This window comes from Physeter macrocephalus, chromosome 14, assembly GCF_002837175.3.
Source record: "Physeter macrocephalus isolate SW-GA chromosome 14, ASM283717v5, whole genome shotgun sequence".
Classification (NCBI taxonomy): domain Eukaryota; kingdom Metazoa; phylum Chordata; class Mammalia; order Artiodactyla; family Physeteridae; genus Physeter; species Physeter macrocephalus.
The window spans coordinates 103,044,096-103,056,109 of NC_041227.1; the positions used below are offsets into that span (position 1 = coordinate 103,044,096).

The 12,014-nt window shown below is 37.0% G+C and overlaps 1 protein-coding gene across 1 annotated transcript in view; it reads right to left on the reverse strand.

The window, feature by feature from the left end:
• Positions 1-12,014, reverse strand: part of GDPD1 (glycerophosphodiester phosphodiesterase domain containing 1) — a 49,375-nt gene that overhangs the window by 19,318 nt on the left and 18,043 nt on the right. The window contains exons 3-4 of the mRNA XM_007106027.4: positions 7,035-7,170; positions 5,217-5,262 (exon numbers count right to left, since the gene is read on the reverse strand). Of these exons, the coding sequence (XP_007106089.1) occupies positions 5,217-5,262; positions 7,035-7,170 (182 nt within the window). The remainder of the gene's footprint in view (positions 1-5,216; positions 5,263-7,034; positions 7,171-12,014) is intronic.

Consider the following 12,014-nt stretch of genomic DNA (forward strand, 5'->3'; position numbering starts at 1 on the left):
GCAGGGGACACGGGTTCGTGCCCCGGTCTGGGAAGATCCCACATGCCGCGGAGCGGCTGGGCCCGTGAGCCATGGCTGCTGGGCCTGTGCTCCGCAACGGGAGCGGCCACAACAGAGGGAGGACCGCATACCACAAAAAAAAAAAAAAAAAAAAAAAAAAAAGAAGCATATCCAAAAAAAGTAAATTAAATCCATGTCAGAAATCTTTTTTTTAATAAAGACTCATGTGAAAAGCAGGATGTGAATGGGGGGAAAAAAAAGAAAAAATCTGTTACTGTTTTGTCTGTTTTGTATTCTATTCTTATTGCCTTTTTATTACCCCTTGTAATTCAGATAGGGCTCTGGGTCATTCTGATGGGACTGTCAATCATTTGGCTTTGCCTCCCTGGCCACAGAGAAAGCACATGACCTTTTAAGCATAACAATATGGACCACAGGTGATGTTGTCTGAAATCCTCAGCTGAATGGATCATGTACTTTTGATGTTATCAAAGGTCCCTCTTTATGTGGAGAAGGTGTGCCTGAGAACAAAACTAACATCGATGAAAGTAGACCCAAGAAATGGAGATAAGAGAGACAAATTATTGCTTGAGCAACTGGAATCAGTTATGTTTGAAGGCATATAACCTCTACACTTTTTAGTTATGAGAAGAAATAAATTATTTTTAATAAACTTTTCTTAAACTATCTGGAGGGCTTCCCTGGTGGAGCAGTGGTTAAGAATCCGCCTGCCAATGCAGGGTGACATGGGTTCTATCCCTGGTCTGGGAAGATCTCACATGCAGCGGAGCAACTAAGCCCATGCGCCACAACTACTGAGCCTGCGCTCTAGAGCCCATGAGCCACAACTACTGAGACCACGTGCCACAACGACTGAAGCCCGCACACCTAGAGCCCGTGCTCTGCAACAAGAGAAGCCACAGTGATGAGGAGCCCATGCACCGCAACTAGAGAAAGCCCACGTGCAGCAACGAAGACCCAATGCAGCTAAAAATAAATTTTAAAAAAAATCCAGATTAAAAAAAATACAACAAACTATCTTGAGAAGGATTTCAAGTACTTAAAACTCAAAGAGTTTGGACTTAAACTACAGAATTGAACTATAAAACTTAATTTAAAATTTTTTAAATTAATTTTTTAATTAATTAATTTATTTATTTATTTTTGTCTGCATTGGGCCTTCATTGCTGCTCACGGGGTTTCTCTAGTTGCTGCGAGCAGGGCTACTCTTCGTTGCGGTGTGTGGGCTTCTCATTGCAGTGGCTTCTCTTGTTGCAGAGCACGGGTTCTAGGCGCGCGGGCTTCAGTAGTTGTGGCACACGGGCTCAGTAGTTGTGGCTTGCAGGCTCTAGAGCGCAGGCTCAGTAGTTGTGGCACAGGGGCTTAGCTGCTCCACGGTATATGGGATCTTCCCGGAGCAGGGATCGAAGCCGTGTCACCCTGCATTGGCAGGCGGATTCTTAACCACTGCGCCACCAGAGAAGTCCCTGAACTATAAAAATTATTACTGTTAATACATAAAAATTTAGATATTGAGATTTCCCTGGTGGTGCAGTGGTTAAGAATCCGCCTGCATTCAAGCCCTGGTCTGGAAAGATCCCACATGCCACGGAGCAACTAAGCCGTTGTACCACAACTACTGAGCCTGAGTGCCACAACTACTGAAGACAGTGCACCTAGAGCCTGTGAGCCCTGGTCTGGAAAGATCCCACATGCCACGGAGCAACTAAGCCGTTGTACCACAACTACTGAGGCTGCGCTCTAGATCCACGAGCCACAACTACTGAGCCCGAGTGCCACAACTACTGAAGACAGTGCACCTAGAGCCTGTGATCCACAACAAGAGAAGCCACCACAATGAGAAGCCTGAACACTGTAATGAAGAGTAGCCCCCGCTCACCAAAACTAGAGAAAGCCCACACACAGCAACGAAGACCCACGCAGCCAAAAGTAAATAAATAAATAAATTTATATATTAAAAAAAAAATTAGCTATTGTTTTTACCTACCTAGCATCCTTCCTTCCCTTGGAAAACTGCATCTCCTTCATTCCAAATTCTTCTGGTTGGGCTGTCAAAAACATGACTCACTCCCCACTTACACTCACAGTAGGCATATGACCTAGGTCTGGCCAATCATAATAGCCTATCTGTTTGTCCACAGTGAATAGTTCAAGATGGACACATGATCCAAGTTGGGCCAATCAATGTCTTTCTCTAGAACTTTTCCTTTCCCTGGGATCACAGTACAGGCAGGATGTGAATTTACAGTTATCAGTGATCATGTTCCTGCCACATGGCCAAAATCCATCTACAGTAAAAGAGGATAAGACCAAAGAGAAGCAGAACAATGGAATAAAGCCAGAAGAGTCCTTTTTTATACCCAAGGATCCAAAAATGTTTAATATCAGATCCACCACATCTTAGAGAGTTAATGATAAAATAAATGTCTTTTTTCCCCTTAAGCTAGTGTAAACTGGTTTCTGTTACTTATAACCTAAAAAGTCTGAACATGATGTTCTATCTGCACAGTCCAATAGGGTAGCCACTGGCCACATAGGGCTATTTAAATTAAAATGAAATAAAATTTAAAATTCAGTTACTCAGGTGCACTAGCCACATTTCAAGTGCTCAACAGCCACTCACATGTGGCTATTGACTCTTGTATCAGTCAGTGCAAATGTAGAACATTTCTATCACTATAGAGAGTTCTATTTAGAAGATGCTATTCTAGTTAAATAAAAATTTTGTTAGCTTATTAAGTGTGGAAAAATTAATTTTGCAGTCAAAAGAATTACAATGGGCAACAGCTATTCACACCCAAGTAAGATGTATGCAAGGATCAACTTAGAAAGAGGTCAAACAGACAAAACTAACTTTGGAACAGCAAAATGACACATTACACAATAAGAATAATATTACATCAAACAGTAGGGGAAACAAGGAAATAAAAATGTGCTAAGAGAAAAATGTGTGCTAAAGTGATGTAAAGGTATTTAAATTAGATGACTTGGCCAGCAGAGAATATAAAAAAAGAGTTGGAGGAAGAAGTTGTCCCAGTATTGTTTTGGGCAGAGAATAACCAGCTGGGAAATACTACCAAAAGGGAAAGAGGAAAATAACAGGAAAACAAGAACGCTAGACTAGGAGTATGCCATAGGATGTGTTGGGTGATGGAACAAGTAAGGTAGCTCTGGAACATGCTAGAACTTTAAAACTTATCACCATAGTCAACTCTGATTATCCAAATTATGTATTTTCCATGAAAAAGAGGTTGCTTGCAAGTAAGCAGGATAGATAATAACAAACCCTTTGGTTAACACATTTTTATGTTCCTTCTTTAAGTTTACTTTTTAATGTAGCCTGTGGCACATCGAAGCATCTTTTAAAAGAAAACACTTAATTCTTCTCCAATTAAGTTGTGAACCACAAAGAAAGCAAGAGGCCTGAAATTTGTATTCCTCTGAGAGGTGATTCTCTCTCTCTCTCTCTCTCTCTCTCTCTCTCTCTCTCTCTCTCCTCCTCCTCCTCCTCTTCCTCCTCCTCCCTCCAGTATTTAAAGAAAAGAAGAGTTCCAAGCAGGGGAATAGAAGAGAAAAAAAATGAACAACTTTCTGCCTAATCTGAGTCAAGTTTTTATAGTACTATGTATTAGTCTGTTTCAGATGCAGTAAACTTCACATTGGAGGCATAGTCTTTAAGTTAATTATGATATGAGTTGAATACAATATGAATAAAAGTTAATTATTAAATTTGAGAGTAAGTGGCATTGCCACTAATATGGGATTTGAAGAGATTCTGCAGATAGAGAGGCAGTATAGATAGCTGAACACTGGCCTGGTAAGGAGAAGACCTAGTTTCAAATCCCAGCTCTGTCATTTATTTGTTGTACAACCTTAATCAAGTTCATTTACATCTTTAGGACTCTGTTTCCTTTCTGTAACAGGAGGAGACAGGATTAGATGGTTTCAAAGGTCTCTTCAAGTTCAAAAGTTTTATGACTTTATGTGGTAGATATAAAACCAGGAAAAAAATTAAAATATATTTTTTCTCAAAGCATCTTATAATCTTTGTGAGGCTTTGACTTTGCTCTCTACAAAGGGAAAACTAGGAAAAACTTCACTTATGAAATTTTCTTAACCTTCCCAAGTCCACAACTGACACCAATATTGAACAGCTTTGCAAGTATAATCCTACTAATTATAAGAATAAAAGGTGTTTCCTCAAATCAATAAAAGCTTAATGATACTTATCTAGAAGGCAAAGTCAAACAAACATCAGCTCGAAATGTCCCGTAGAGATAACTGATGCAAGCAGTTTTCTGATTTTTATTTGGCTTTCTAAGGTTTCTCAGTCAAGGAGAAATTATACCAGCCAATTTTAAATTTAGCTCACAGAGCAGTTACAGTTCTTTTGAAAATTAATATCAATATATCCTTGGCTTAACCAAGGTTTCAACTATATGCAAGCCATACCAAGGACCATAACATGAGCATTTTGCACTTTTCCTGAGTTACATGTAGATCATTCAAAACATGAGGCTGAATTGTGAAGGTGAGGTAGCTCAGCACCTGTATCTTGAGGTTGTGTGTTTTCCATCCTAACATGTTCCATCCTAACATAACTAACACATTGGGCCAAGGGACATATCTCTTTGTGGGAAATGTTGCCTCAAAAGAAAAAAAAAAACTGCTATGCTGGTGATTAAAAAGTGAAGATGACTAAGAAATGGATGGTTTCTTTGAGTAATGGAATACTCTTAATAATTTAAAATATGGAGTAGCTAAATAACATAGAATGAAAAAATTATAGAATCAGTAAGGATCTGAAAGGGGTCGGTCACTTCAATTTCTTTTCATTTATTCTTCTCATTTATGATGTATTATTTACTACAAGTTATAGTAATATTCTAGAATTTGAAGCTTTAGAAGTATGCAGTACCCCTAATAATATCTGGGTTTCTCGTAATTAATATTCAGGCTTAAATGAACTGTATATAAATTTAGATAGAATGTGTCAGTTAAATCTTTGGGCATCATAATCTCAGGGTCAGATGACCATCAAGATTTCAGATTTGTAGGCCTGAGCAAACAAGCTTTGAGGGTAATACTTTTAGTTGGAACCTCTTATCACAAGATAATGCACATGTATTTCTAATTCTCAGCATAAATGAATACACTTTACTGTAAATGTTTAATCTGCAAATGTAAATTATTACCTTTTTGAAATGAGACATCCAGTTTTCCAAGGTAAGGTGGGAGTTCCTTTAAAAGATATGACTGAAAAAAGTTAGCTCTCAAAAAATAAAAGTATTTTAGTGTCTTACATTAAGACATAAAGATTTGCTTCTTGAAAAATACAAAAATGAAACACTACAAATGTTTATATAGAGAACTCATTAGTAGAACATCCCCAACAGCAAACTGACCATATAATTACTTACTTTCATGACCTACAAGAAATCTGTACTGTCTAATATGGACCATTTGTCAATAATAAATACACAAAGATCTTAGTAGACAAATGTCAGGAATAGACAATTCAAAGGGGAAAAAAATCATAAAGAAGGATCTTTAAACTCACTAATAAGCAAATGCTAATTAAAATTTAATCTAGCAAATTAGGAAATTCTTGGTATAATTATAATGCCCCTAAATGGTAAGGGTGTGGCAAACTTGGAATTCTTTTAATATCAGATATAAAAAGTCTTTTAAACACTTTAAAAGAGCAAGCTGGCAATAGCAACTTTCAATATATATCAAGAAACTATAATGTTCCTATTCCTAATCTTTTACCCAATAATTTCCCTGCTGAGAGTTAATATAGGGAAATAATTTTAAATATAGAGAAAACTTTATCTTTACACATATAGATGTTCAGTGCAGTGTTATTTATAATGGTGAAAACTGAGAACGAATTCAAATGCCCAACAACAGAGGAATGGTTAAAGACAACTATATATCCACTCAATGGAATAACTTCAGTTATTTGAAATGTTTATGAAAAATACGCATAGAATCTGAAAAGGCTAAATACTGTGTGATTCCAACTATATGACATTTTGGAAAAAGCAAAACTATGGAGACAGTAAAAAGATTAGTGATTGTCAGGGGCTGGGGGCAGGAAGGATGAATAGGCAGAACACAGAGGATTTTTAGGGCAGTGAAACTATGTTGTATGACATTATATTAGTGGATACATGTCATTTTCATGAATGTCATGTCAAAACCCATAGAATGTACAACACCGAGAATAAATCCTAATGTAATCTATGAATTTTGGGTGATGATGATGTATCAGTGTACGTTCATCAGTTGTAACAAATGTACCACTCTGGTGCAGGATGTTGATAGTGGGGGGAGGCTGTACCTATGTGAGGTCAGAAAGTATGTGGGAAATCTATATTTTCTGATCAATTTTGTTGTGAATCTATAACTGTTCTAAAAAATAAAAGTCTATTAAAAAAAAGAAAAAATGTATATCATGCCATAATGTTAGAGTGTTTAAAAATACAATATAAATAATATACAATGAGAACATAACTATGTAAAAAAACATTCAGGGTATACATACAGATAGTATCCTGTTAACATAAGTTTTTTTTAGGTGGTAGAATTAGGCATTATTTTTCCTTCCATTTATCAGTATTTACTATAATGAGCATGTAAACTACTAAAATCAGATTTTTAAAGGGTTCTTTCCTATACCTGAAGACTAAAACTAATTCATATATTTAATCTGAATCAAATAAATTGTAGAATACGTCCAACAAGTTGAACTCCAGTAGTTTTACATTTGAGGACTTTGGTAATTTTGTTGAAATAGTTATCAAAATAAGTCTCCACAGATGTACGTAATGAATACAAATCCTCACTGTAAGTCAGAATAGTTTTTTAACTTTCCTTTGACAGTATTATTTAAACATTATCTTTTTTGATTATTATTTATTGACGTGTTATCTGGCACTCACTGTTTTTAAAAATCCTACAGGCCCTAATATCTATTAATTATTGGTTTATCATGCATTTTCACTTACACAGTACTTGATATCAGAGATGTTTACGTTGACTCCAGTTGATCTCTTTAGGTTCTCATCATGTGACACTACAACTTCTTCATCTTTTGTGATATGGCAGTCCAATTCCAACATATCCGTTCCAACCGTAACTGCACTGAAGAAATACAAAGAAGAATAATGACATTATGAAACATAAGCAAACATTTAGGTTACACACATTAGATGAAAAAGTTCAGAGTTACAAATCAAAATAGTAGAAAATCCCATAATACTAAAATTTCTCCTCAAGACTGTTATCTATTATGAATAATTGATATAAAAATATTCTAACTGAACTTAGAATAAGAGACTCATGTTGCCTCCTTTCCGTAAGTAGCAATCCTTAATTGTGGCAACCCAGTATAAAGGAAAGAACACTGGACCAGAAGCTGAGATTTGGGCATCAGTTCCTGCTTTGCTATGAACTTGCTGGGTAACTTTGGGTGAGTAACTGCCCCTCTCTGGGCCCATATTTCCACATCTATAAAATGAAAGTGTAAAGAACAAGAAAAGGATGCCCACTTTTGGCACTTAAATTCTGCATAGGATTATAAGTTCTAGAAGGGCAAATGAATAAGAAAAAGAAAAAAAGCATCCAAATTGGAAAAGAAGAAGTAAAATTTTTTCTATTTGCAGATGACATAATCTTAAATGTAGAAATAAAGGTTCCATATACACCACTGTCAGAACTAATAAACAAACTCAGTAAAGTTCTGGAATACAAAACAAACATACAAAAGTCAGTTTTATTTCTATACACTAATAATGAAAATCTGAAAAGGAAATCATGAAATAATTCCATTTACAACTGCATCAAAAAGAATACAAACTTAGGAATTAAGTAAAGAGATGAAAGACTTGTACAATGAAAACTACAAAACATTGTTGAAAGAAATTAAAGATATAAATAAATGGAAAGACACCCCATGTTCATGGATTGGAACACTTAATATTGTTAATATGTAAATACTACATTGATCTAAAGGTTTAATGCAACTCGTAGCAAAATCCCAATGATGTTTTTTGCAGAAATGGAAAATCCATCCTAAAATTCATATGGAATCTCAAGGAACCTTGAATAGCCGAAACAATCCTGAAAAAGAGTAAGAAAGTTGGAAGACTCACTCTTCCTAATTTCAAACTTACTACAAAGCTACAGTATCAAAACAATGTGGTACTGGCATAAAGACAACATATAGACCAATAGAAGAGAGAGTCCAGAAGTAAACCTTCACAAGTATGGTCAAATGATTTTTGACAAGGATGCAAAGACCATTCATTAGAGAAAGGGCAGTCCTTTCAACAAATGGTATTGGGAAAACTGGATATTCACATGTGAAAGAATGGATTTGAATTCTTACCTAAAACCATATCCAAAAATAAACTCAAAATGGATCAAAGATCTAACTGTAAGAACTCAAATGAAAAAATCTCAGAAGAAAACATACAGAAAAAGCTTCATGACATTGGATTTGGCAATGATTTCTTGGATATGACAGCAAAAGCACAGACTAAAAAGACAACCCATAGAATGGGAAAATGTATTTGCAAATCACCTATCTGATAAAGAATTAACACCCACAATACATAAAGAACTCCTAAAATGCAATGACAACAAGACAATCAGACTAAAAAATGAATAGACATTTTGCAAAGAAGACGTGCAGCACACATGAAAAGATGCTCAACATCATTAATCATTAGAGAAATGTAATCAAAACCACAATGAGGTACTTCACTCTCATTCAAATGGCTATTATAAAAAAGAAAGAAAGAAAAGAGGGAAGGAAGGAAGGGAGGAAAAGAAAAACAAAAAAACATGTATTGGGATTTCCTTGGTGTTCCAGTGGTTAAAAATCCACCTTCCGATGCAGGGGACGTGGGTTCAATCCCTGGTCGGGGAACTAAGATCCCACATGCTGCAGGGCATCTAAGCCCACGTGCTGCAACTACTGAGCCCACAAGCTCTGGAGCCCATGCACCACAACTACTGAGCCCGTGCGCCACAAGGAAGAGACCATGCACCGCAACGAAAGATCCCCTCTGCCACAACTAAGACCCGATGCAGCCAAAAATAAATAAATAAATAAATATTAAAAAAACAAAAACAAGTATTGGCCAAGATGTGAGGAAATTGGAACCCTTATACATTGTTGGTGGGAATGTAAAATGGTGCCGCCACTATGGAAAACAGTATGGTAGTTCCTAAAAAAACTGAACATAGGTTTACCATATGATACAGTAATTCCACTCTGGTTATATATAGAAAAGAATTGAAAGCAGGGACTTGAAGAGATATTGTATACCCATGTTCACAGAAGCGTTATTCATAATAGCCAAAAGTAGAAACAACCCAATGTCCATCAACTGATGAATGGATAAACAAAATGTGGCATATACACATCTAAGCCCACGTGCTGCAACTACTGAGCCCACAAGCTCTGGAGCCCATGCACCACAACTACTGAGCCCGTGCGCCACAAGGAAGAGACCATGCACCGCAACGAAAGATCCCCTCTGCCACAACTAAGACCCGATGCAGCCAAAAATAAATAAATAAATAAATATTAAAAAAACAAAAACAAGTATTGGCCAAGATGTGAGGAAATTGGAACCCTTATACATTGTTGGTGGGAATGTAAAATGGTGCCGCCACTATGGAAAACAGTATGGTAGTTCCTAAAAAAACTGAACATAGGTTTACCATATGATACAGTAATTCCACTCTGGTTATATATAGAAAAGAATTGAAAGCAGGGACTTGAAGAGATATTGTATACCCATGTTCACAGAAGCGTTATTCATGATAGCCGAAAGTAGAAACAACCCAATGTCCATCAACTGATGAATGGATAAACAAAATGTGGCATATACATACAATGAAATAGTATTCAGTCTTAAAAAAGAAAGGAAATTCTGATATATACGACAATATGGATGAACCTTGTAGACATTATGGTAGGTGAAAACAAAAACAAAAGTACCAATATTTATGATTCTACTTATACAAGGTACCTAGAACAGTTTAATTAATAGAGACAAAGTATAATGGTGGTTACCAGGGCTGTGGGACAGGGAGGTTGGGTAGTTATTATTTAATGGGTACAGAGTTTTAGTATGAGATGATTAAAAAGTTCTGGAGATGAAAGGTACAAACTTCTAGTTATAAGATAAATAAGTACTAAGGATGTAATGTACAACATGATGACTATAGCTAACTGTTGTTATGATACATAGGAAAATTGTTAAGAGAATAAATCCTAAGAGTTCTTTTCACAGGAGAATTTTTTTCCTTTATTCTTTTTATTGTATCCTTATGAGGGGATGGATGTTAGCTGAACCTACTGTGGTAGTCATTTCACAATATATGTAAATTAAACCATCATGCTGTATGCCTTACTCTTATACAGTGATGTATGTCAATTATTTCTCAATAAAACTGAAAAAAATAAAAGGTGAAAAAAAAAGTTGTAGAGATGTATAGTAGTGATGGCTGCATAACAATGTGATATACATAATGCCACTGTACTGCACACTTACAAATGGTTAAAATGGCAAATTTTATGTTATGCAAATTTTGCCATGGTAAAACAAAAATTTTAAATTTAACAATTTAACAATTGTTTTTAAAAAAGAAAAAAATTGAAAAGATAATCTCTAAGGTTCCTTTCACCTCTAAGATCTTACGACTTTTAGAGAGGGTATACCACAGTGGTTAAGAGCACAAACACTGAAAAAAAAAAAGGTAAATATGTGAGGTAAGGGATGTGTATTCACAATGTATACACACATTATCATTTATCACATTGTACACTTTAAATATATTATAATGTTGTCAATTATACCTCAATAAAGCTGAAAAAAAAAAAAAGAAGCACAGACATTGGAGCCTGCATTCAAATCCTGGCTCTGCCACTTACTTGGGCAAGTTCTTTACGCTTGTTTCCTTATTTGCAAAACAGTGATGATAATATTAGTTCTCTTCACCTCCTCCCCACCTTGCACCTACACTCCAAGCAGCCCCATGCTCTCTAAATACTTCCTCTGTCTGAAATGTCTTTCACAGAAAAACAATATAATTGTTTTCTCACTTCACAAATGAGAATTTCCAAGTGGCGAATAAACATATGAACAGAAGTTCAACATCAAAATTCAACAGGGAGGAAGGACTTCCTTGGTGGTGCAGTGGTTAAGAATCCACATGCCAATGCAGTGGACATGGGTTCGAGCCCTGGTCCAGGAAGATCCCACATGCCTCGGAGCAACTAAGCCCGTGCACCACAACTACTGAGCCTGCGCTCTAGAGCCTGTGAGCCACAACTATTGAAGCCCAGACGCCCTAGAGCCCGTGCTCCGCAACGAGAGAAGCCACCACAATGAGAAGCCCACGCACCGCAACGAAGAGTAGCCCCCATTCATTCTAACTAGAGAAAGCCCGCGCGCAGCAACGAAGACACAACGCAGCCCCCCCCGCAAAAAAAAATTCAACAGGGAAATGGATATTAAAACTACAGTGAGACAGCACTATACATCATCAGAATGCCTAAAATTAAAAGGACTGACAGTAAGTTAGCAAGACAGTGGAGCAAATGGAACTCTCGTATATTGCTGGTGGGAGTGTAAGTTGGTACAATCCTTTGAAAAGTATAAATATCCACCTACCCTATGACACAGCAATTCAACTTCTGCTAAGTATATACCTGAGAGAGATGAATGCATTTGACCATTAAAAAACATGTACAATGGGGCTTCCCTGGTGGCGCAGTGGTTGCGCGTCCGCCTGCCGATGCAGGGGAACCGGGTTCGCGCCCCGGTCTGGGAGGATCCCACATGCCGCGGAGCGGCTGGGCCCGTGAGCCGTGGCCGCTGAGCCTGTGCGTCCGGAGCCTGTGCTCCGCAGCGGGAGAGGCCACAGCAGAGGGAGGCCCGCGTACCACACACAAAAAAAAAAAAAACCAT